The sequence below is a fragment of the Solea solea genome, chromosome 12 (genome assembly GCF_958295425.1).
Source record: "Solea solea chromosome 12, fSolSol10.1, whole genome shotgun sequence".
In the NCBI taxonomy this organism is placed as follows: domain Eukaryota; kingdom Metazoa; phylum Chordata; class Actinopteri; order Pleuronectiformes; family Soleidae; genus Solea; species Solea solea.
In genome coordinates this window covers 26,529,872-26,557,341 of record NC_081145.1, presented here as the reverse complement: position 1 = coordinate 26,557,341, position 27,470 = coordinate 26,529,872, and the positions used below count along the sequence as shown (strand labels likewise).

Here is a 27,470-nt window from a genome sequence, read left to right as displayed (position 1 = left end):
TTTTTGTCAAATTTTGGACAACATACTAACCTATGACTTTTTTGTCAAATTTTGGACGACATACTAACCTATGACTTTTTTTGTCAAAATTTGGACGACATACAATACTATGACTTTTTTGTCAAATTTTGGACGACATAGTAACCTATGACTTTTTTGTCAAATTTTGGACGACATACTAACCTATGACTTTTTTGTCAAATTTTGTCAAAGACGACATACTAAAGTATGACTTTTTTGTCAAATTTTACACGACATACTAACCTATGACTTTTTTGTCAAATTTTGTCAAAGACGACATACTAAAGTATGACTTTTTTGTCAAATTTTACACGACATACTAACCTATGACTTTTTTGTCAAATTTTGGACGACATACTAAACTATGCCTTTTTTGTCAAATTTTGGACGACATACTATACTATGACTTTTTTGTCAAAATTTGGACGACATACTATACTATGACTTTTTTGTCAAAATTTGGACGACATCCTAACCTATGACTTTTTTGTCACATTTTGGACGACATACTAACCTATGACTTTTTTGTCACATTTTGGACGACATACTAACTTATGACTTTTTGTCACATTTTGGACGACATACTAACCTATGACTTTTTTGTCACATTTTGGACGACATACTAACTTATGACTTTTTGTCACATTTTGGACGACATACTAAATTATGACATTTTAATGTAAGACCTGAGTGGTATGGTGGCGTAGTAGGTCTTGACTAACTATGTACAAAAATGTCATAGTGAACAAAGCCTCTACGCCACCAATCCCTGATAGATTTGTGACTTTTCGTCTCCTTTTAATCTTCACTTTGGATGTTGAACTTTCAATTGTCTAATTTAAAAAAATGAAAGAAAAGGAACTGAAAGTGTTTGTGGTGTTTCTAAGTTGTTGTTTTTGAGTCTAAAGTTTTACAATTGTGTGAAAATCACTTCATTGTAAGAGTTGAACTTAAAACCTCAGAGATACAAGTCGTCTTCTGATGGACTGAGATATTTGTCCTGATGATCTCAGCACATTGGTTTTCTTGATTTCTTTATTTATCATCTTTGTCAGAGTTATAAAAATGATATACATGTACACATATGTGTGTGTATATAAATTCCTGAGATATTAGGTTTTTAAAAAAATATATATGTGTGCATACGTGTTGAAATATATATGTGTGTATATATATGCAAGTCTGAATATAGTGTATAGTGTATGTATATATACACATGTGTATATATACACATGTGTATATATATATACGTATCTATACATATATACACATGTATACATACATACATACATATGTATATATATTTTTATATATATATATATATATATATATATATATATACACATATACACACACACACACATCAGGTTCATAACATGACTGTTAGGAGTGGGGAAAAAGTGCTGAGTCAGCGTCTGAGCAGAAATGCTTCAAGACTAAACAGCACCCTCTGGAGGATCATATGTGTAAATTAAGAGTTATGTCGTTGTTAATGTTGTTCTGATCTTATTAAGGGAATCAACTTAAGCATGTGCTGATATTCTGGTTGCAAAGGGTCGAAAAAAATTCCCCAGTAAATCTTCAGAAACTTTCCATGGGATTGGGAACTTTTCATGGGAATTAATAGGATTTTCTTTTTTTTTTTCCCAACTGTAGCTGATCGTGTTTTACAATTTTAAAAACAAGAACATATGAAGAAACACATGTAGAGATGAATGTCTTCTCTAATGGAAACTTTCATTTATCGTCAAGTTAATGACAGGAAATACAGTCATGAACAACAGGGTTCATGACTGTACACCCATTACTAAATTATTTATATATATTTCCAGTTTCTTAAATGTTAATAATTTCTGGTTTATTTGCTCTGAATTTTTTGTTTTGTGGACAAAAATGAGAGCAAACAAGGAATCAATTCATCAAGAAAATAATCGACAGATGAATCGTTTGATTGGTAAATTGAATAATTTTCTTCCAATAGCAATAGAACAGAAAGTATAGAAAACCACATACTTTCAGATCACCACACATTAATCTTACATCTTAAGTGTTTTCTGTCCATACATTAGTTTAAAAAAAAGTAATGACTTGTTTTTTTTGGTTTTATTACTTTTGGTTGAATAAAATAGTTAAGCAAATAAGACAAAGACGTTATTTACAGAAAAAGAGTGATAATCAGCTGATATTTCTGTGGATAATTCTTTATTTTACTGACATTTACTGTTTACTCTGTCAGTGACATCAGTGCAAACAAACATGGTTTTATTCATTTCTAATTTACTTTTTTATTTTGCTTTAATTCACAATCCTCAAAGAGAGAATTAATAACACATTTAATCTAATTAATTATGTTTTCTTTTGCTGTAACATTGTTATCTGTCCAGTTTGACTTTAACTATTTATTTATTTAATTTGTTCAAATTAAATCTGCAACATGAAAATGATCTGAACATGAAAATAATTCTATTCAGAGAAAATAGAACATTCACTGTGTGTGTGTGTTAACGTTTGTGTGTGTCACTGTGTGTGCATGTGTTTTACAGTTTGCTGTTCAGCTGCGGGGTGTGTGTGCGTCCATGTGTCCCTGTGAATCCTCCGTCAAAGGCTGCGTTCAGGACCTGGTCCAGCGTTTCCACGGTGACAAAGTCCAACTCCTCCCTGACATTTGCAGGAAGTTCCTCCAGGTCCTTCTCATTGCGTTTGGGCAGGACGACGCACTTCACGCCTGCTCTGTAAGCCGCCAGCACTTTGTCCTTGATCCCGCCCACCTGCAGACGATGGAACGACACGATTGGTTAGAGAGGATTTAAATATGAGGTGGTTTTGTGCTGAGAGAGCGAGAACTCACCGGCAGCACCAGTCCTCTTAACGTGATCTCTCCTGTCATGGCGACGTCTGACCTGACCAGGCGGCTGCTGAACAGCGAGGCCAGGCAGGTTACTATGGTAACACCGGCAGAGGGGCCGTCCTTGGTGACGGCTCCAGCGGGGAAGTGGAGGTGGATGTCGGTCCCATCTAATGGATCTGGATTCCCCACCACTGCTCACACACACACACACACTCACACATTAGCATCTGTCGCTAATTCTGTTTATATTTCTATAAAGATGAAACTCTAAACGATATTATCGCACATCAGAATATAAGATTCACAAATTAAGATACAATTATTTTATCAGAATTACCGCGAATGGAAAAAAGTGTTTTTGAACAAATTTTACTAAAAAAAAAATGTCAGCAAAGAAGTTTACTGGATTTTTTTTACTGAAAAAAATATTAAATTGTTTTCTTACAATTTTAATAAAAAAAAATGTAAATGTTACAAAAAACAGTTTTCAGTTAAAAAAATTTTTTTCAGATTTTTTTAACTGAAAAAAAGTTTCGGAATGTTTTTCTAAAAACACTCAGTAAATTTTTTGGAGCATTAACAAAATGTTTCTGTAAAATCACATTTTGTATAAAGAAAATTGGGTAATTAAAGTTTTTTGACAATGTCTCTGCAATATTAGAATTTTGAAATTGTGAAAGTGAAGTTTTTCTGAAATGTCTTTACGGAAAAAAATTATCAGCAAATCTTTTTACTGAAAAATATTCAGTACTTTTTATAGTCAACATTTTGTATAAAAAATGGGATCATTTAATGTTTGTGACATTAATGTCTCTGTAATAGAAATTTTTTGTAACGCCAGTAAAAGTGAAAAAAAATCTGCAAATTTATTTACTGACTTTCTTACGAAAAAAAAGTTTTCAGTAAAAAAGTTTTTCTCCGAGTTTTTTTACTTTAATAAATTCAGTACAATTTTTTTACAAATTTTTTTTTTCCAGTACATTTTTTGGAACATTAACTAAATGTTTCTGTAAGATTAGCTTTTTTTTAACTGATAAAAGTTTTTAGTAAAAAAAGTTTTTTTCAGTAAAATTATTCTTACTGAATTTTTTTCCTTAAAACATTCAGTAATTATTAAATGTTTGTGACATTAATGTCTCTGTAATACTTTAAACAATACTTTTGTTTAGTTGGTTAATCTGTTTCCTCAGTACTTAGAATATGAATTAAATAAACGTACACTGTGAACAGGAGGCTCCACTCATTTACATTTAAGAATCTAAACAATAAAAACTCATGACTCAGAATTCTTTTAGTCTGGAAAATCATGACGTATAACTTGTATATAGTCTCACATCTGATGTACAGTATATATGTGTGTGTGTGTGTGTGTGTGAACTGACTGTTGGTGAGCTGGTAGGTTTTAGCGTTAGCTCGCAGCCAGCTGATGGCCAGATGAGCCGATTCCTTCATGACGTCTCCCAGCTGACCGGTCAGAGTCAGCTGACCCTCTCCCTCCATCCTGCTTGCCTCCACGAACATGATCTCCCCCCCGAGAGGAGTCCAGGCCAGACCCAGAGCCACACCGGGCAGAGTGAAGCGCTCAGACACCTACATACACACACACACAAATGAAAACATCTGTACTGCTGATGACGGAATCATCACAGCTCATCGTCTCCCACGCTTTTAGGGCTGAATGTGAAACATGAGGTTGTAAAAGAGGGAGTGGACAGACAGACAGACGTGAGGTGAAAATGCAAGAGGGAGGGCAAGCGATGTGTGAGAGGATGGAAAACAAAAAGACAGGAAAGAGGAAGAGAAAACTCCTGCAGGAAGACGAGCTACAGTGTTATCCTGTTTCACTTTAGACTGTGTGATAACGTGAACTACTACTGCTGCTGTTTCTTCTTCTGCTGCTGCTGCTGCTGCTGCTGATGATGTTGAAGAGTGTCTTCTTGTCTCACCTCCATGTCAAACAGCGGTGGACCCAGGATGTCTTTCAGGGCCACGTGGTCGATCACGATGGGCAACTCTGGGGGAACTGCCTTATCTACACACACACACACAAACATGATTTTCATTATCCATAAAACAGTTGATTATTTTATTAATTTATTAATTAATGGGTTGGTTTCATATAATCATCATCATCAAGGCTCATTAAGACAAAGATCTCTTTTTTTAAGTTCAAACTGCTAAAAATCAAAAGTAGAAATGAACAGAAAAAGAAAGAAATGAACAGAAAAAAAGAAAGAAATGAACAGAAAAAAAGAAAGAAACAAGTAATGAAAGAAAATAAGGTGAGCAGTGTGTAAATGTATATATATAAATACATATATGACGATGAGCAGGAGAGTTATTAACAACAACAAGACGTCGCGTTGATCTGTAGTCAAATGTTGATGAAACAGCAGCTCATTACAAACACACTGTTGTTCTTCAAACGTCCAGCAGGTGGCCTCATTTTCTGTTTCTATATAAAATCACTAAATTAAACACAAGTTCACAGGTTTAACAAAAGTCTGAAACTGCTGAGCTGAATATTTAACACTGTGTGAGCTCATGTCTGCTTCTTCCTTTTAAACTCTTCAGCACCACCTGGTGTCAAACTGTTGTAACTGCAACTGTAACTCCCGTCACGACAGAGCTTTTTTAAGACCTTCATTATCAGAGGTGATGGAGGAAAAAACACAAATTCTGTCTGATTTTGGGGGAAAAAATACTTTCTTCCATTTGTAAGAATTCTCACACCTTGGCTGACATCAAATTCAAGGACGTTATAAGGACTTTCCAGGACCAATTCCCTCACATTCAAGGACTGAATGTGCTGCCACAGCTTAAGATGAGAGGGCAACTTGTAACAGCCTTTTCGCCCATGATGACGTCCTATTTGCACTGAAGCATGCTCTGCATCTGGACAAGCCAATCTTTGCTATTTTCTTTCTGGATCTTGCATTTCAATTTTAATTTTAAAAGTAGTTTGGTCCATAAAATGTCAAAAAAGACGTCCTGGTGTTCAAACCCAGAACGGACGGACTGACATTTTTTTGTCAGAGACACAGAGAGAAGACGTGGTCTCACCTTCTTGGTCGACTGCTGCTCCCCCGCGGATTGAAGCCTCTGTCTTAGCGAGTCTTTGACCTTCAGCGACCTTCACTGCCACGGCTCGGCAGACCGCGCCGATCTTCCTCTCTAGGGAGCGCACGCCTGCCTCGCGAGTGTACCTGACACAACACAACACAGACCAAAAACATCAACAACAGACGCTGTGGACGTGAAGTGCAGCTTCTCTTGTTAGGATCGAGTAAAAGGAATGCAGGGCTCACAGTGTGTTGACTGTATAGTAGAAAAGACTTGTTTTTAAAAAAGCAATAATCGTAATAAAAGAGGTCGCCCTGCAAAAAACTACATATAAACAAGTGATTTCTGAAGTGTTTTTCAAAGCACTTGACAAAGATGATGATGATGATGATGAAGATAAGCAGCAAAAATAAAACATCACTGTCCCTATAAAACAAGTACAGAATGTTTCCTCTTCACATCTTTTATGTGTTAGAAAACAGAGGATGAGAACTGTGAAAGAAAGAACCAAATTAATTCATGAATTAAGAGAAAGAAAGAAAGAAATTAATTAAGAGAAAGAAAGAAAGAAAGAAATGAATCAAGAGAAAGAAATTAATAAATGAATCAACAGAAAGAAAGAACCAAATTAATTCATGAATTAAGAGAAAGAAAGAGAGAAAGAAAGAACAAGATAAATAAATAGACAGAATAGAAAGAAAGACATTAATGAATGAATTAACAGAAAGAAAGAAAAGAAAGAAATTAACAAAGAAAGAAAGAAATGAATGAGTGAGTGAGTGAATGAATGAATGAATGAATGAATGAATTAATTAATTAATTAATTAACATAAAGAAAGAAAGAAATGTGTAACAGTAACTGGTCGACTTTTACTAATCAAATAAATAAACAAATACTTGTCCACGTCTCTCTCTGTGTCTCCCGGTGACACTCAGCACACAGGAAGTGAATCATTCAAATTGGGTGATAAAATCTTTTGGAAGCCGGTTGTGTTTTTGTTTTTAAGCCTGTTTTTCTGTTACCATATTTAGCATCTGTCCTTCTCATTACTATAACTCCTAGACTCATAAGCCTGTGATATCTAGAAAATAAAAAAATCTCCCACAAAGCAGAGAAATAGCGAAGCTTTGCGCCTGTATACTTGTCATCACGGGAGGTTGTCATCACGGGAGAACCTCCCGTGATGACAACCTCCCGTGATGATTCACCAGCAGCGCGTCCCACGTTTGTGACGTCAGCTTCTCAGTACTGGTTGAATAACTGCCAGATATGGAAAAGTGAAGGTTATCTTGGAAAAAGGAAGCAGAACTCACTCATTGAGTGTTTTTTCTCTGATGGTACTCGGTATAAAAGTTTCAGAACAACTCTTCTACTATCTGATTTGACTTGCAGTACCCCTTTGAAACACTGAATGTCACTGTTGCACACACTTTTACATGGGATCCCCCCTTGAACAAGGAGAAAGGAAAGTGTGAAAGATTTATCTGCAATAATTTACGAGCTCTTGTTTCACTTCTGTTCAGCCTGAATCCCTGCTGCGTCTCTCTGTCTTCTTTTACTACTCCACGTGTGCAAAGTCCAGTAAAGAGCAGAGACAACTTTGGTGCAATAAAAGCTCTCCCAATAAAATAGTCACAATCCTTCCGAGGCCAAAAATCTGAACGTCAGAGCAAAACATCAATGTGAGAATCTGGCAACATCGAGTCTCCCGCTGTTACTGTGGCCAACGAGTGACAAAACTGTCCTAGGGCACTTCATAAAACATTCATTTTACTCATTGTTGCCACATATGCAGCCCAACTGTGTCAAACCCTGAGCCAATAAAGAAAAAACCCACACAGACTCCACTGATTGATTATCTGGATCGAGTTAAATCATTTCTCTTGATTCTCTTTTCAAATCTGGAAATGAGCAGAGTCACTTGAGAGAGTTCACTGTGCTCTGCCAGGACAAAACAAAACCAAAAAACCTCCCAGATCTTAACACGGCCTCAACATTTATGGATTAAATGATTTTAGATTAAACTAATAACTCATGCTAGTCAGATACAACTAACCTGCTGCCACAGATGGAGGTTAATGACTTACATTTACTCGTGTTACTGTAATTGAGAAGCTTTTTTGTGTAGTTTGTAATTTGTACTAAAAACAAAGTACCAAATGTACTTTTACTTCAGTATGTTGTTTTGGAAGTATTGAACTTCAGGACAGGTGAATGAATGAGGATAAGTGAATGGTGAGGACAGGTGAATGAATGATGAGGACAGGTGAATGAATGACGAGGACAGGTGGATGGTGAGGACAGGTGAATGAATGATAAGGACAGGTGAGTGATGAGGACAGTTGAATGAATGAATGATGAGGACAGGTGAGTGAATAATGAGGACAGGTGAGTGATGAGGACAGGTGAATGGTGAGGACAGGTGAATGAATGGTGAGGACAGGTGAATGAATGATGAGGACAGGTGGATGGTGAGGATAGGTGGATGGTGAGGACAGGTGAATGAATGATAAGGACAGGTGAGTGATAAAGACAGTTGAATGAATGAATGATGAGGACAGGTGAGTGAATAATGAGGACAGGTGAGTGATGAGGACAGGTGAATGGTGAGGACAGGTGAATGAATGGTGAGGACAGGTGAGAGGTAAGGACAGGTGAATGATGAGGACAGGTGAATGAATGAGGACAGGTGAATGACAAGGACAGGTGAAGGAATGATGAGTCAAAAACTTTGTGCTTATCATCTTTACCTGCCACTATGATTTTCTGTAAATGTGACAAATACCACTTCAGGTGTTTAAGAATCAAAATAAAGAAATGATTTACCTGCTGATGATTTCCTGCGTGCTTTCCTGTGGTAGATGCAGCTGCTGAGGTGTTAATCCATGCTGCTCCAGCTGGTTGGGGATTAAATGACGGTGAGAAATCTCCAACTTCTCCTCCTGGGTGTAGCCTGAAACACAGGACGGTGTCATTACACTGGAAAATTACAGCAGATTAATTCCATGAATGAATTAAACAAAAAGTGCTTCACAAGTGTCAGAAGTGTTAAGATGAAATACAATAGAAAATACAAGAAGAGAGAAAGTTATACGAGATAATAAAATAGTATTAATGTCAATTATAATTAGTGTTTGGATTCAGTAATATTTCAGCCTGAGATTAAAAAGGATTTAAAAGGGTTTAAAAAGTCAAAAGTTAAAATTATGTACCACGTTATCTTTGATGTGTTAAAGTGTCACAAGAAGGAGCTGCAGGTGTGAAAAACTTATCTTTCTAACTTACTATATCAACAATATGGGACTAATGAACAAAAAACTAATGGAAAAATGAACTTCAGTATTAATTATGATGAAGTTTCTATCTCTGCACCTGATGTCGCTTATAACATCTCAGTGACTGAAGTGGAAACAATCTTTTTTTGGGTTTTTTTGTGTGAAACAAATCGTGATTTAGACACAGACACAAGTTCTTGAACGCGGCGTGGAAAATTCAATCACACAGCTGAGTCACAACATCAAGCGTTTCACCTGATTGTATGAAATGCTGTTTTTCATTAACGCAGAATGAGCATTTTACTGTAAACTTACATCAGGAGCCCTGGAGTCAGGTCAGCTTGTTTTTACAGAGGCCCACAGAGGACAAACTTCATATCTTTTGAGGTTTGATAAGTTAGTTATCCAAAACACACGATATTCAGCTGCAACATGAAATTTCACCAATAAATGTTGCTGAATGTTACACAATGTACCTTTAAAGAGTGTCGGAAACACACTGCTCAACTCAATATATATTAGTATTGTCATTTTTTTTTGTAGAAATATTTAAAAGTCGCGCACTAAAGTTTTAAGCACCTACAGTAGTACCTTTAATTTATGTTTCACTGTTTAGTTAAGCTTAAATGTTAACTAGCTGTTAATCACCAGATTATGTTAACTGTGGGGGGGGGGGTCACTGAACTCACCTGGGACCTCCAGCACCTCCATCCTGTCGAGCAGGGCCGGGGGAATGGTGGCCTTGGTGTTTGCGGTCGCAATGAAAAGCACTTGAGAGAGGTCAAAGGACACATTGAGGTAATGGTCTGTGAAGCTGTGGTTCTGCTCTGGATCCAGGACCTTTGAGGGGGGAACACATGGTACATTTGTCTATCCTGTTCTCGTCATCCACGGTAAGACATTTAAATTTAATGAAGTTGGAAAGCGAAGAAGAAGAGTTTTTGGTTCACATCAGGACACAAGCATGTGACATGACTACAGGAGGAGTAGCATGAACCTGTAACTGACCTCCAGCAGAGCAGCGGCAGGGTCTCCTTGAAGGCTCTTCCCCAGTTTGTCAACCTCATCCAGGAGGAAGACGGGATTATTCACACCCACCGTCTTCAGCCCATTGATAATGCGGCCAGGCATGCTCCCTACATATGTACGCCTGCAGATATGAGATTAAATGTAAGTTTGCACTCCATATCAAACATACGGAGGCCTCAAAAAAGGTAGAATACACCATAAAATTAAAGGTCCAGTGTGTTACGCTTAGTTTAGGGAGGGTTTATTGGCAGAAATTGAATATAGTTCACATATGTATGTTTTTATAATTGTATAATGGATTTAAATAAAATGTTTGTTGGTTTTTGGAGCATTAAATTTAGCCTTTGTTATCAACTTTATGTTTCAACAGCAGCCAGAAGCGACAAAGCAGCCACCATATATCAGTGCTTAAGCTTTCTTATGTGCTATAAACTAAAATAATAATAATTGTTATTATTAATCAGGAAATCAGTGGTCTATAGCTTCAAATTATACTGCAATATCAGTGTTTCTTGAGCAATCATCACCGTGTATCATTCGTCCTTCAAAATAAAACAGATAATGAACTGTTCATTTGATTTTCAAAATAAAATTAAAAATTAAAAAAAACAAAACAACGACTTGTTTTTCCAATAACCAGCATTTCCCGTTTCGTTCAGTTTTGATTTTTCCATCTAACACAAGTTATGTGACCCGAAAGTGACTTGTGACAGGGGAGGGGCTTCACACGGGACAAAGATCATAAAACTGTCAGAAAATCAACAAAAATATACATTTTTATGCTTTTCGCTCAAAGAAATGAACCCTTACCACCAACTCATTCACACTTTCCTCAGTCTCAGATGACGTGGAGGTTAAGTGTCTTGCCCACAACAATTGCTTTGAATTGAAAGAGGACTCACTCGACCGAGTCTCAGCCAACACTCCCAGAATGAAGTGACTGAGCTCAAACTCCGAAAGCCTGTGTGGGACCTGAGCAGGTGTTGACAGTTATATTGTGTAACCCACACACAAAGAAAATAAAATTAAAAGACGTGAGAGAATGAGAAGAAGAGGAGGAGGAGGAAGGTTTAGAAGATTGTCCTTCATTGGAGACGAGTGACCTGATTGAAACACCTGAATTCAAATACATAAATAAATAAATAAACTGTATGTTGGGTCGTCTCATCTTGAACATGGGAGGTAAACGATCTGTTCTAGGCTTCGTGACCACAAAAAGGCTGCTTTAAACTACAGTTTTTGCCCTTTTCACCAACTCACTGACACTTCCCTCAGTCTCAGATGATGTGGGGGTTAAGTGTCTTGCCCACAACACTTGTTTGAATTGAAAGAGGACTCACTCGACCAACACTTCCAGAATGAAGTGACTGAGCTCAAACTTCGAAAGCCTGTGTGAGACCGGAGCACATGTGAACATGTGCTCTATGTGCCCCTGATGTGCCGTCTATGTGTGAAAGGATTATCAGTTATAAATGACTTAGTACAAGCAAATGTCAAGTTTTTTAAAAGGGATCTTAAAAGTTTAAAAAAAAAAAAAAACACTGCAAAAATGACCGCAGTTGTTTGAAGGTTTATTTTTTTACCACGGGTTGAGAGAACTTGTAAAAAATCCACCGTGAAATCAAGAACTTTCATCTTTATCTCTCGCACCCCTGCTGTTGGTATGTCAGACACATGTTTCTCATCCAACTGAGAGCACTGTCTATTCTTCCTTTAAAAAAATGGAAATCTGAGATGAGCCCTGCTCTGCACGCACACACACACACACACAGGCTTCTGCAGCTACAGATATATTCTACTCAGGACACTGGATTCAATTAGTGTGGACAGTCTAAAAAAAGGCTAACTCAATCCCTAACCCTTCACCTAACCATAACCTACTTCTAACTAGAGCTGCAAATAACGATTATTTTCAAAATTGATTTATCAGTCGATTATTTTCTCAATTCATGGAATAATCGTATTTTGTCCACAAACTAAAATGGTTCAGTTTTGAATGATTTCTTTTTTTATGGAGCAAAGAAACGAAGAAACTATGCACATTTAAGAAGCTGAAACGATCAGAAATCTGAAAAAAGCTTCAGACCGATGAATCAGTTCTCAAAATTGTTGACGACTTATTCAGTAATTGATTAATCGAGTCATTGTTTCAGTTCTAATTCTAAATCTAACCCTTAAACCAAGTCTTAACCCATTAGCAGCCATTTTAAATGTGTGGCAGAATTTGAGGAAATTGTCCTCACTTCCATTTCCACTTCCTGTAACTTAGGAACGCAATTAACGATTCACTTCATCATCAATTAATCTGTCAGTTATTTCCTTCATTCATCGAGTAATTGTTTGGTCCATAAATGTCAGAAAATGTTGATCAGTGTTTCCCAGACCTCAAAATGATGACGTTCTCAAATGTCTTGTTTTGTCCAAAAAGGTTTTTAAATGATTACTTTGTTACACGGAGCAAAGAAACCAGAAAATACTCACATTTAAGAAAAATCAGAAAACTTGTTTTGATTCTTTAGTCCTACTTTGTTTCGTTTGTTACTCACACTCAAACTGAGTGACTGCCACAAAAATGAAAGAATGTGACACACACACACTTTGGCTGTTGTCGTTTAATTCTAAAAAGACATTTCCGACCTTCCGGTCTTCTTCTTCAAGATCAGAGATCTCTACAGGAAATGTGATGTGGAAGACGGGACCTAAGAGCCAGATCTTGTCATTCATGAAAGCTGCTGTCACTGGATGTCATCTTCTGGTGAACTTCAGGTGAATCCTGTTATTGCCTCATGGACACAAGTTATTCACTGACAAAACACTGACCACAGGAGCAGAGAGGACTTTAACACCGAGCGCAACGCAGACGACACATTGCATTACTGTCATTAAGTGATGGTTTGTGCGGGAAACATTCCAACTGTTTATGAAAGCTGAGAAGTTGGAAAAAAGGGAAAAAAGGGCAAAAGCACTACACTCACAGGATATTTTTTCTGGCCCTTTTATTTATGGTTAAAATAAGCAAAACAAGTCCAGATGGACATTTTGAGGATTAGGTGTTAAAAGCCCTAAAACTGAAGCCTGATTTTACACAAACTTAAAACTTAACTTGTATATTGATACTTTGGTGCTGATTGAACTATTTTGATAATCGATTTGAAGCTTTTTTCATTATGCAAACCAGATTTCTGATCGTTTCAGCTTCTTAAATGTGAATATTTTCTGCTTTCTTTGCTCCACATAACAAAGAAATCATTAAAACTGAATCATGTTGGTATGAGGACAAAAACAAGACATTCGAGAACATCATCATTTCCAGATTTGACAAATGCTGATCGACATTTTTCAACATTTTCTGACATTTTATGGACCAAACAATTACTCGATTAATCGAGAAAATAATCGACAGATTCATCGATTATGAAAAGAATCGTAAGTTGCAGCCCTAATTATGATTCTACGAGTATTACAATCCGATAGTCGAGCACAGTGGTTCTCAAAGTTTTTTATCCCGAGCCTCTCAAAGCATGACACAGCACAAAATAATGTGAACCTGACGAACACAACTTCCAATACTTTTTAAACTGCTACCGTGTCTGTTGATACTGACCCCAATGAAAAATATGGCTTTCACTAATTTATCGGCATCTATCTTGATAATCAATCAGTTTGGGAGGTTTTTCTAATCATGAAAACTCCGATTTTTCTGATTCTTAAATATTAAATATTTACCGGTTTATTTGCTCCATGTAACAAAGAAATCAAGTCATTTGTGAACAAACTTATTTTGAGGTTTGGGAAACACGGATGAACATTTTCTGACTTGATTTTATAGACCAAGCAACTCATCGATTAATCCAGAAACTAACTAAGATTATTTGATCATGAAAATAATCGTTGGTTGAAAACGCTTCACAAATCCAATAAAAAAACAACAAAACGAGTTGTTACTACTTTCTTTTATCGTTTACTTCTGTCTCTCTTTCAATCCATCTGATTGATACAATAAAATAATTAAGGTAAGGTTTCCCCGACAAATACAAAGTGTGTTTGTGCATTTTATCGACATAGAGATGAACCTTTGTGACTCTTTTGAAGAAAACTATGTTGTGATGTCCCTGCACTGAAATATAAAAACACACATCCCCTGTGACTCAAAGGCTGCAGAGTTAAAAACTCCACGTTGGCTTGGACCCTGATAATTTCCCCTCATGGCGTCCTACAGGTCGTCTTGATGGGTTTTGTTTGTTTAGTTTTTTTTGTCAGTGCGATGATTGATTGTGTTTGAAAACGTAATCCAAACATTTTACATGCAAGAGCTCAAGTTCGGCAAAGCAGCAGATTGTGCTGTACTCCCATCTGTCATTTCCACAGTGCTTTGATTATCCTTGTCCCGTGGGAAAAGGAAACACCTGTGAGGATTTCATAATTGATTAATCTGTCGATTATTTCCTTGAGTTTGGGGAAATAAAATGTCAGAAAATGTTGAGCAGCGTTTCCCTAAACATGTTCACAAATATCTTTGTTGTATGGAGCTAGAACCGAGAAATATTCACATTTAAGGAGCTGAAAAGTCAGAGAAAGCACTCATCCGATTATCCAAACAGTAGACAATTAATTCACTAATTGACAGGCCTATAATGGCTTAACAATGTGGCAAAACCTCCAGTAGGGTTACGTATCATCCAAGCTTACCTGTGGCCCCGGATGTCAGACTGGTCACAGATGCCTCCCAGAGCGATGCGGTGAAACTCTCTGCCGAGTGTCCTGGCGATGGAACGTCCCACACTGGTCTTCCCAACTCCTGGGGGACCCACGAAGCACAGAATGGGACCCTAAAGAGACCAAAAGCATCAGATCAACATGAATCCTGTAACAGATAACAGGTGCGTGATCTCTTTTAAAAGAAAAAAAAAAAGCACCTTGAGCGAAGTCTTGAGCTGTCTAACGGCCAGGTACTCAAGCACGCGTCTCTTCAGCTTGTCCATGGCGTAGTGATCGTTGTCCAACAGCGTGCGGGCAGCTCTGATGTCCAGGCAGTCTGGAGAGTGTGTGCATGTTGGGTTTGGGTTGGATGGTCCAAATAAAGAAAGAAATGAGAACACAGAGTAAAAAGATAAGTTGCTGTAACTTGTGAAAATAAGAGGAATAAGTGGGCAGAAGAAAGTGACTTGTGACTGCTGGGGCTTTTGAAAGCAGCAGCTGCAGCTCATAAAGAGACAGAGTTTTCCCAGCCAGTCTGTTCAAGGACACTTTGTTCTGTGTAATAAACTTCTGATTTAACTACAGGGCAACATCTGACTGTGAACTTTGACCCTCCTCTCCTGTCTCCACTGAGATTGCTTTTCTTATTAAAACTGAACCGGTCTGCAGTTGGCACCGAGACGATTTTAAAGCATGTCTACGACATGTGTCGGCACTTACTCTGCCTTAAAAGTGCCGTGCACCGGGGACCTCCCACATACTGTACTGTATATACATTAGGAGTTTGCATGAGTTTTCTCCGGGTTCTCCGTCTTCTTCCCACAGTCCAAAAACATGCAATATGGGGATTAGGTAAATTGGATGTGAGAGTGAATGGTTGTTTGTCTCTGTATGTGGCCCTGTGATGGACTGGCGAACTGTCCAGGGTGTGAACCACCTATTAAACGGTAGAAATTGGATGGATTGATAGATTAATGCAAAATTAAACATTTTGTTATAGAAGCAAAGGACCACGGGGTTCTTAGACTGTTTACTTTTGATATTTGTGGTGTTACAAAGAAACAAATCAAGCTTGAGGTTGTGGATGAATGCTCCACAGTGATGTCTATATTAAAGTCTTTAATGTATCCTGTGCCATTTCCTATTTCCCAGATTTTCTTTTTTCTCTTTCTATAAGCTGTACCACCTTCCTCGGACAAAACTGGTTTTACTTTTTAAATCATAGTAATCCCTGGGTTGTAGGTACAAACGATTATAAGTGTCTTCTTCATTGCCAAAGATATAATGCCGTTCCAGAACTGTTGAGAGGTCTGGCTTTTTGAGACTATTTTGCACAATTTTTACATGTCTTTTTCTTTTCTTTTTTTTTTTTACTGTATTTAATGGTTTATTTTGCAGTGTTTTGTTGAGGTTTTGGATTTTGATTCTATTTAAATTTAATTCATAGTGAAGTTATCTCAATTGATCTGTGTTTTTGTGAACATACTTTAATAACAACACCACAGACCCTGCACACGTCTGTGTAACAGGATGGTATCTGCTGATCAGCAGAGGGTTGTGGTTTTAATCACAGACTGATTTACATTCTGTGCATTTGAACACGAGACGAAATCCAAAGCAATCAAGCTTTACTGTCTGGATTTGGCTGCAGAGCAAAGGCAGGATTTTCTGACATGTTTGGCCTCATTTACCTTTCGTGCTTTTACTCCACGGCAGCTCCACCATCAGATCCAAGTAGTTTCTGGTCAGGGCGTACTCGGGCATGGACTGAGGCATCTTCTTAAGTCTGAATATACATGTAAAGAAGATTAACAGCAACATCTGTCTGGCTGCTGGACAACATTCATTAAATACACCAGACTCCTCTGTTAAATATTGAATTAAGTCTTTTTAAATGATCTACAGTGTGACATTGTTCGGCTTGATTCTTGTGTCGGACGTCTCTTCCTGTGACGGCACTCTGACCAATCAGTGGCCGGCAGCCTGTCGACGTCACGCATAGTATCAGTATCGCCTCAGCTCGCTTGGAACCTCGCCTGAGCAGGTACTAAAAAAAAGTACCTGGTACCAAGATATCAGGCATTTTCCTGCCAAGGTAATATTCAGATAAAAATCCATCCACTGTGACGCATCCTATCGTGCAGGAGAATAAATAAAGTGGACATAAAATAGCTGAGGAGGCTTTATACAACATGTTCCTTAAATGAGAAAGCAAAAAGTAGGACGTTCACCTCTTGAGCTCCTTCAGGCAAACTCTGAGCGCAGCCTCAGGCATGTTCGCACTATGGACTTTCTTCTCCAAGGCTGTGACGTCATCTCCATCTTCGTCATCGTCCTCGTCCAGATTGAACTGCCGACCTGGGAACGCTCTTCTACTTTTACGCACAGGGACCAACTAAAGGGATGGTAAACAGAGGGGTCAAGAGACATATACTGTGTGTGTGTGTGTGTATAAAAATATATATATATATATATATATATATATATATATATGAAGTTAGAACAATGAACGTGGGGTCACCCTCTTCTCATTGTCAGGACTCTTCTTCCTGGTTTTCTGAAGCAGATGGAGTCCTTCGATCTGTTTGGTCAACATGGACAGGGCCGTCTTAAATCGCTCCTCCAAGCTCACTGCGTCCAACACCTTTTGTAGAAGACAACTTTTAACCCAACCTGATCATAACTTTAACAACAATCACACACAAAAAAACATTAAATTACTCTTTAAAAACCTTGAATGTCATCATGTGTTTTGTAACTCTGATCCTCCTTTAACAGGATGATCTAATGGCCTTTTGTTGCCCTGTGCCCAGATTTAGGAAAGCCTGCTTTTTCACCTGTAGTTTCTCCTTGTTGGAGGTGCGGATCATGGCAGCGACCACATCGGGTAGAGTCTCCCTGGGCAGACTGTCCAGCAGACGCCGGAACTTTGCCACCACTGGTACAGACATGTCCAACATGCCTAACAACTACACAAACACAAACACAAACAGATAAAACCTGATTAATGGACACAATGAAGCACGTGTGCTGTCACAATCCATCAGCAGTTCTGGCAATAAGGAACGAGACGAATGTTGCCTTGTCCTCCTAAAAACTTGACAAATTTTATGATTCCATTGGAATGCACTTGGCAAGATCAAACCCAGATGGGATTATGATGCATGAATGCAAAAACAGACACAGAGCTTTGATCAGTTGAATGACAAATGTGCTTTTAATCTACTTTTTTTAAATTGGAGCTTACTTCTTTGTAAAACATGGCACCAGGTTTTGCTATGCTACCTTTACTGACGGCAGAAATATACATATTTAATAGGCAGATGTAACAGTGGTATTCATCGTCACATAGATTTTAATAAAGAAAATCCCTGAATCTGGATTTGTATCACCACCAAAACCTAATCATTCTTCTTCGTGCCATAAGAGACTTAATGTAGCCTTCTTGTTGGGGTAGTAAATCGCAAACTTAGGGGTAATACACAAAATACATATAAATAACATGAAATATTGGCTTAAATGTGACTGTTGCTTATCTGCTGATGGTAGAAATTCTTTTGGTGATCCTTTATAGTTTTAGTTTTTAGCCCACCTGGCTCTGTTTACACATCTGCAGGTATAATTCATGTGTTAAAAATGACGTTTTCTGCTGGGAGCTTCCAGCTGTTTTCAGTCCTTCACTCTACTGCTGGCTGTAGATATATATTTAGCATAATTCCACAGAAACGCAACAGTTGTTTATTGAACTGGCTGACCTGGGGCTTTCATGTTCTCTGTGTGTGCACTTGCAAGAAGACATCATTCTTCAACTGTGTCACAAATTCCCCCAAAAAGAAGAAATAAACAGCCCAAACACAACTTTAAAGCAAAAAATTAGCTTTTGCTGATTTTTATTTACATTTTTACAGTTGGTGCATAGTGAAGCAGTTTATCCCTAAACTGTACCAGGGTGAGTTACTATGACTTACCTTCAGTAGCCATTCCACCTCAGTGTCAGTCCATCCTTCCCCCATTGTTTCTACTGTTTTTGTCTGAACCGAGATCGCGTCAAGTAAGGATGCATGGACATCGAGAGGGTTTGTAGTGCGACGGTTAGTCGGGAGTTTGAAACTCTGCTGTTTCTCATCACTTCTGTATAAGTACAGTATATACAAACAGCCCTGAGACGGCTGAGGAAAAAAAGTGGCCACGCCCCAATACTGAATATATACAGTTAGGTCCATAAATATTGGGACATCGACACATCACTCTCTATGCTCTATACACCACTACAATGGATTTGAGACTTTCAGCTTTAATTTGAGGGTATTTACATCCAATCCATCTGGTGGACGGTGTAGGAATTACAACAATTTCTATATGCGCCTCACATTTTTTAGGGGACCAAAAGTAATGGGACAATTGACTCAAAAGCTGGACAGGTTTGGGCTATTCCCTTGTTATGTCATCATCAATTAAGCAGGTAAAAAGTCTGGAGTTGATTCCAGGAGTGACATTTGCATTTGGAATCTGTTGCTGTTTCCTCTCAATATGAGATCCAAGGAGCTGTCACTCACTGTCAAGCCATCATTAGGCTGAAACATCAAAACAAACCCATCAGAGAAATAGCAAAAACATTAGGTGTGGCCAAATCAACCGTTTGGAACATTCTTAAAAAGAAAGAATGCACCGGTGAGCTCAGCAACACTAAAAGAAGACCACAGAAAACCACTGTGGTGGACGACAGAAGAATTCTTTCCCTGGTGTAGAAAAAGCCCTTCACAACAGTTGGCCAGATCAAGAACACTCTCCAGGAGGTCGGTGTGTGTGTTTCAAAGTCAACAATCAACAGAAGACTTCACCAGAGTGAATACAGAGGGTTCACCACAAGATGTTAACCATTGGTGAGCCTCAAAAACAGGAAGACCAGATTAGAATTAGAACACCTAAAAAAGCCTTTACAGTTCTGGAAGAAGATCCTATGGACAGATGAGACCAAGATCAACTTGTACCACAGTGATGGGAAGAGAAGAGTGTGGAGAAGTAAAGGAACATTTCACTTGCTGAAGACCAAACTGAAGGGAAAATGCCCCAAGAACAAGCAGGAACTGAAGACTGTTGTAGTAGAGGCCTGGTAGAGTATCACCAGGGATGAAACCCAGCATCTGGTATTGTCTATGCCTTCCAGCTTCCAGATTTGCAATCAAGTATTAAACATTGAAAGTTTGATTTGTGATTGTTATAGTTTGTCCCATTACTTTTGGGCCCCTAAAAGGTAAGAGGCACATATAGAAACTGTTGAAATTCCTACACCGTTCTTGTTTTTCGGGTCTTTCAACATCATACACCTTCCTTCAGGTGACCCAGTCGGGGCTGATCAGACCCCAGCTTGTGTCCAGATGGCTACCATGCCTCCATGGCTCTCCTCTTGCCACAGCCATCTTAAGGCCCTCTCTGCTGCTGCGGTGGTACTGCAGACGGCTTTCCTCTTTCTCTCTCCCTAGACGCCTAAAATGCTGAAGGCTCTGGCCAAAGAATGGGTGGCGAAGCCTCTACATCAAACCTCCACTGGGAGGCATCTCTTGTACTTGGAGAGCTTCCTTTCAAAGGCTTCTTACAGGTCGTCTTCCCACGGAACCAAAACTACTCTTAAAAGCTGTAGTATAGTAGTCGTATAACGCTGCCACAGAAAAACACCACAAATGTAGGAGAACATGTGCAGCATCATAATTCCGAGGTTTGGGAAACACGGATGAATATTTTCCACCATTTTATGGACCAAACAACTAATCTATCAATCAAGAAAATCCTCAACAGATTATTCAATTATGGAAAGAACTGAACACACATTATTACCTGTACAGCAGCCTGGTAGAACTTCTCGGACAGCTCCCCAAGTTCTCCGTCATCAGGGCCGACTCCCTCTGTTGCTGGAGTCGTGTACTGCTCCAATTTGTCCAACTGCTCCACCTGCAATTGTTTCACAAACGCCTGGTTTTAGTCAAACATCACAGGAAAAAGGGGAGCCATTAACAACAGAGATATTGTTTTAAAGCATAGAACACGATTTTCAATGTCCTTACAAAGGCTCTTTACTTGGTTCTATCCCATCTGCTTCACGTGCCGGTGTAGATATTTCGGAAAAGTAGCTATAATGTGGGAGAAAATGCTTTGGGCATCTGTGTTACGCCTCAGAGATTCATAAGATATGTTTCTGTGTTGGGACGCCGCATGTAAAACACAACCCTTTGTTCATGAGGAAAACTTCACAGGGAGCATGAAAGCGCCAGCTGAAATGAGTTAAGAGTAAAAACGGTTGACTGACTTCTCATTCATGCCGGTCATAGTTATTTAAAACACATTGAATCAGTTGTAAGTGTGCTTTAAGTTTTTTCTCAAAGAGGTTTCACTTCTTATCCACAAGGCTTTCTCTTTTAGTTCTGCAGCATGTCATCTTTTTTCCCTCTTTAGACTTTCAGCTGTTTCTCAATGAAGACCAGTCTCCGCTCCGCTTTCAAGTGGTCATTAAATGACATTTGGGAATCTGTTTCATGTTCTCATGACTCCAGATGCAATAAAAGTTAAATACAATGTGTGGAGACACTGAAGAGCATAAACCAGAGCAGGTTTGTGAAAGATGACTTTTTAATTATGAGCACTGACATTCCTGAAAGGAGTTTTTATGGTCGATTTTTAGGAAACCAGTAAATGCCTGAGCTTTGTAACACTTTGAGTATTCACTCACAGATACACAGATTAACTCCTTATATTTGGGTGGTCATAGGTTCAAAGATTAAGGTCACAGTGGCCTTAACATCCCCCATTTGAAAACAGGCTATGTCAAGCAAAACTATCAGACCTGACTGAGGGATTGTCTGTGTGTATACAGCAGCAACAGCAGCAGCAGCGCAGGGATGGGCGGGGACAAGAAGCCTTTATCTCGTCAATTTTTTGAGCAGCAGAATTCACTTCTGAAACTTTTAGAGGGCACTTATTTTATGTTTTGTGCACAATGTAGCTGTTACAGCGCTCTCTCTTGAAAAAAACAAATTGACTATCCATAGAAATGTGCTAAAAAAGGTTTTGCATGAAAAACTCAAAATTAAGGCACTCAATGAAACTTTCCACATACAGTTTTATTTCTTTTTCGTTCTTTATAGTGTTAGTATTATTAAATAAAAACCTTTTAACTTTAAAAACCTCAGTGACTGCTTTGACATGTGTATTTTAATAAAAAACTGTTTTTCAACATCAAATGAAAAACATTTCTCTGCATATTATGAAGCATAAAGATGCCATCTTTACAGAGACTATAAAGAACAAAAAGAAATAAAACTATGTGGAAAGTTCTGTTTCCATGTGGATAAGGACTATATTAATCCTAATTTGGCCACCTATGAATTCTTCTTTTTTGGTTATAAATGGAAGGCATAATAGCATTGTGCTTCACTCTACATCTCTTTGGTTCAAATTGCTTCTTTATCTTCAGTTTTACAGTCAATTTAGTGCTTTATACTTGTGTTACCTCTGCCAGGACAAAGGGCCGCTCCTTCAGCAGCCTCGACACGCTGAAGCGGCACAGCCCTGTGATGAGGAGGGTGTAGTGGGGCTTTGGCCAGTTACTGCCCACAACCTGCACCGCGATCCCTGCTGTTCCAATTCTGTGCAGACAGACAAAGAGAAGAAGAAGAAGAAGGAGAAGAAGATCAGAGTGCAGCTCTGTCAAGACCTTTCTGCTGCATCTTTTTCATCTCGATCGCTAAGAAACACTTGACTGACAATCCTGTGGTTACGTGGAGAGACTCCCTACCGTAAAATATATTGACCTGCCACACTGTTAAAACATGAAGTGCTGATGGGGGGCTTCAGTGGTTTCAATAAGAAGAATAGAGTTGTCAAAACATCCAAGTGTCTCCAGCAGTTCCTTACATATAGCTGAGGGGGTTGAGTTACTGCTGGGGAGAATTTGTTATTTTACTGGGAGCCCAAAGTTTAGTTCCTGACAAGTCAGAAGCTGTTATAGTTCTAAAATAATATTGCCAAAACTAATTAAGCAGATAAAAAGTTTTTTGTTTTTTTAATTAGGTGTGGAATGTGACGTCCTATTAACACAAACTCCCACATGCACAAAACAATGTAATGAGATACCATGGCTCTAAATCAAAGACACATTTAAGAGGGTAAAAAGCCTTTTGTCAAAACCAACATGAAACTCATCCTTCTGCCCCTTCCCCTTATTTACTGCATCTGTTATTTTCAGCTGGACTGAAGTGTTACAAGACCACCTTTGTCAGTGAATAATTCACACTATGAACAACTGCTGTTTTCTCTGGTTTTTCTTCCTTCAGTCGCTGTGGCAGTTGGAGATAAATACAATATTTAGAAAGCCAGGAACTCGTTTTACTGGTGTGGCAGAACTGCGTCTTCATCTTTTTTTTTCTTACTCAAGCTAGTAAGCTATGAAAAGTAGTTTGGCAAGGCAAGTTTATTTGTATAGCACCATTCTTACACAAGACAATTCATAGTGCTTTACATAAGCAAGTAAATACATTGGAAATTACAACAAAATCAATTTAAAAAAAAAAATCAATTATAGAAATAAAAACATTTGAATACATTAACATTTTTTAAATCAAGTAGACAAAGAATTTTTCATCTGTTCTGTGTTTGCCCTCCCTTATTTGTCCTCGATGTGAAAATGAAATAAGCCACAGGGCTTACACTCCCACTCAGCTCGAGTCTCCAAGACTCGACAAGTGCTCTTTTACCTGTTCTTCCCATTTCATCTAATCAGTCCCGCTTTAATTTAGAGAAAGAGGTGAGACAAAGAAGTCACGATCTTCGAAGTAAGATTTGAGCCAATTTAGAACTGTACCAGAAATTCCGACCCACTCCAATCTTTCGAGCAACATGTTGTGATCAACTGTGTCGAATGCAGCACTGAGATCCAGGAGTACCAACACTGAAGTTTTTGATGCATCAGTATTAAGGTATGTCATTTAAGGTGTTAAATGACATTTGGGGGCCTGTAAATGGTTAGAAACATTGCACGACAAGGGGCTCTTGACTGAACAGCAACATATTCAAAGGAATTGAATTCTCCATACAACATTTTCTTGCATTGGAAAGTTTCATTAAACAAAATGGCGACTCCACCTCCCTTCTTATCCACTCTAGCTTCACTAATGAAACTGTTGGAGGCGTCGATTCGATAAGAACTGCTGCACTATTTTCTTGGCCTAACCAAGTTTCAGTCAGGAACATAAAATCTAGGTGGTGCTGTACAATGTAATCATTAATTAAAAATGATTTGCCTGCTAATGACCTAACATTTAATACTGCTAGATTTGATGTGTTAGTAGCAATATCTATACAAGTGTGGGCTGACTGCAGCTGACATGGAATAAATGTTAAATTTGACATTACCCTGTTTCTTGGCAATTTAAACATTCTTATTCTAGTACCAATCATGACACGAACTAAAGGTGCTTCCAGTATACTGGGCCCCGACTTTCGCTGGGAGTAGTCTGGAGTGACATCTTCAGAGCCTGGACCCAGAACACATCAGCAGTCAGAGATAGAAAAATCTAAGTGTGCTGAGCTCTTATCTTGGGGAGCTTGGGGAGGACAAGTCTGATGCCTGTGTGGGAGGGGTGGGGGTGGTGCACGTCTTAACTTTACTGAAGGTCGAGGGTGTTGCAGGGGAATGAGGGGAGAGGGGAGAGAAAATTGCAGTAGAGCGGGTTGTGTGACACAACTTAGCCCCCTGGCCATCGTTGGGACCAGCTTGTTCATTTGGTCAGTGAACTCCAAGAGGGGGGACAAGGGCGACAACATGCTCACAGTCGATGGTGAACTGGGTGGGGTTTGGGGGAGCAGAGAAAGTGGATCCTCACAGACACTTTGAAGGTAGAGAATCCTCTTCCTGTTTGCCCTGACGTCTCTCATGATTGGAGCTCACTTCAGCTGGGAGCTGTGTTCGGTGTCCTTCATGATGACGTTTAACTACCGTCTGTTTTGGCTCATCTGGCCTCTCGTCCTTGGTGGAGGGAGCAGATTGGAGACGCAGGCAGAAAAATACGTTGGACATAAACAGTTTGACTCCTGATCTGTTTAGGAAGACTCCATCCTGCTTAAAAGATGTCTGCGGTCCCAAAAGAAATTATACTAGTATATCTACTACATAAGCAACATGTCTACAGGTTAAAATTTAACAGTACTACGTGTATGACAGATTTACTGTGAAACAAATATGACAGGAGGTGTAATTTACGGTAAAAGAAACAGTGTTTGTATCATCTTGGAATCCTAAATCCAGGTTCTGATGACGTTCTCCGTTGAAGGAACACCTCATGAATTCTGACTAGAGCTGCAACTAATGATTATTTTCATCATCGATTAATCTGTCGATTATTTTCACAATTAATCGAGCAATCACTTGGTCCATGAAATGTCAGAAAATGTTAAAAAAACAGTGTTTGTCAAACCTGGAAATGATGATGTTCTCGAATGTCTTGTATTTGTCCACAAACCAAAAATGATTCACTTTTAATTATTTCTTTGTTTTATGGAGCAAAGAAATAAAGATATTCACATTTTAAGAAGCTGAAACAATCAGAAATATTGTTTTAAACATGAAGAAAGCTTCAAACTGATTCATCAGTTCTCTAAATAGTTGAAAATTGAGTTCCAACTACAAATGGAACGCACCTTAAATTCTGTCTTTGGTTGGAAGCAATAAAAAAAAAAAAGTGTTGTCAATAGAATACATGTTTGGAGTATTTTGATGGTATCTCATGTAGTACTGCTCCATAATATTTTAAATCAGTAACAGTGTTAAGTCAAACAAATAAAAATCTGACATAAAATTGCAATTTAGCATGTTTTTCCTGTGAATCATTGGTCCCCTGTTCTCAGTATTAACGTTGGGGGCAGACTGCTGCTGTAAACAGACAGACAAGCCTGGCAATCTGGAGGTGAAAGTTTAAAGTCCACCTCTCTGTGGCTGCATGGCCACTTTGTAACTGTAGACTTTTCTAGAAAAAAAATGGAATCATTTGACTAAAATTCTGATATGGTTCGCGATATCAGGTCATTTTTACATAATTTATATTCGAATAACATATTTGAAAGGATTACTTTGTGATATTTGAGCAGATCTGTGAGAAACAACGAAATTCTCTTCAGTCTGTAGAATAAGATGTGTATAGATCAAGAATTAATCCAAAATTATATTTTGACACACATTTTGGCTTTAACAAATATTGCACCTCAATCCTGCGAAACTGCAGTGGGCTGTATTGCAATTTAGTTCAGCCCAAGGATTTTAAGGACCCCAAGTGCGAACCCTGTGTTTGGTCCAAATCGGAAAAAATCTGTGATGCATATAAACACGACAACCATAGAATGATGAACAACTTGTTTTGTCTACAAATATATTCAGATACAATACTATCTTTATCATATTTTTATAAAAGCTGAAAAATCAACTAACTTCATTATTAAAAGTAGTTTGGGCTGCAACTAATGATTATTTTCATAATCGATTAATCTATCAAATCTTTTTTGTCGATTAATTGAGTGATTGTTTGGTCCATAAAATGTCAGAAAATGTTGATCAGTGTTTCTTAAACCTGGAAAGGACGATGTTCTCAAATGTTGTCCAAAGACTATTCAGTTTGAAGGATTTCTTTGTTATATGGAGCAAAGAAACCAGAAAATATCCACAATTAAAAGCAGAAAATTCAGAAAACTTGCTTTAATTCCTTAAAAAGGAACGATTAATCAATTATCAAAATAGTTGAGATTCATTAAGTAATCGTGTCAGCCCTAAAGAGACACTCAAAAAGATGGCTCTTAATTGAGTTGACGGTTTGTGATCGACCTACATGACGAGACAGATTAGCCGATTATCAAAGTAGTCTAGTGGGTGATTAATCCAGTAATCTATATGAATAATGGATGAATCGATCGATCATTGTATTCCTGCTGCTTCTGTGACTGAGTGTGGAGTTACTTGTGCAGTGTGGGCAGGTCGTCGGTGTCATTCTGCGGGTCTCTGGTGCTTGGAATCACTCCTATGATGGTGCTTTTCAGCGAGGTTCCCCTCAGCAGCCGCTGGCTCACCAGCTGCATGTTCCGCGGAGAGTCGACGCTGAACCTGACGCTGGAGCCCGGCAGCAGCACTCCCTCGTGGGTCAGCAGCAGCGGGAGACGGCTCGGTATCTGAATTCCGCTACCGGAGGTCATAGTTGGTTTTAACGTCGCCGTTAAACCGGGAAAAACTTCAGCAAACAAATACGTGCGTCTACGTACTTGCTGTCACTTGTCAAACAGCGCGAATCAAAGTGTAAACACACGACTTCCGGGTTGTAATTTCGCAATAAAATCCTCATTGACGAGCCGAGCGTTTATCTATGTAGCAGAATTTAAATAAAACACGTATTCAAAAAAATAAATACACCAAAAAGGCTGTTAGTATTGCTCCATATCCCCTTTTCGTGTCATTTGTTGCTGTGAATGTGCATTGTACACTATTTTATCTTGCCTCTACATC

The 27,470-nt window shown here is 38.5% G+C and overlaps 1 protein-coding gene across 1 annotated transcript; it reads right to left on the bottom strand.

Annotated features, from left to right (window-relative positions):
• Positions 1 to 2,206: 2,206 nt before the first annotated feature.
• lonp2 (lon peptidase 2, peroxisomal) lies at positions 2,207 to 27,470 on the bottom strand. The gene is made up of 17 exons (XM_058645953.1): positions 26,931 to 27,470; positions 22,440 to 22,575; positions 20,771 to 20,884; positions 17,773 to 17,904; positions 17,457 to 17,579; positions 17,167 to 17,330; positions 16,627 to 16,721; positions 15,154 to 15,272; positions 14,927 to 15,066; positions 10,217 to 10,358; positions 9,898 to 10,048; positions 8,760 to 8,886; positions 5,933 to 6,075; positions 4,816 to 4,901; positions 4,252 to 4,459; positions 2,870 to 3,060; positions 2,207 to 2,789 (listed from the first exon to the last, which is right to left on the bottom strand). Exons 1-17 carry the CDS (start codon positions 27,161 to 27,163, stop codon positions 2,559 to 2,561), a joined length of 2,535 nt encoding a protein of 844 aa, XP_058501936.1. The 5' UTR covers positions 27,164 to 27,470; the 3' UTR covers positions 2,207 to 2,558.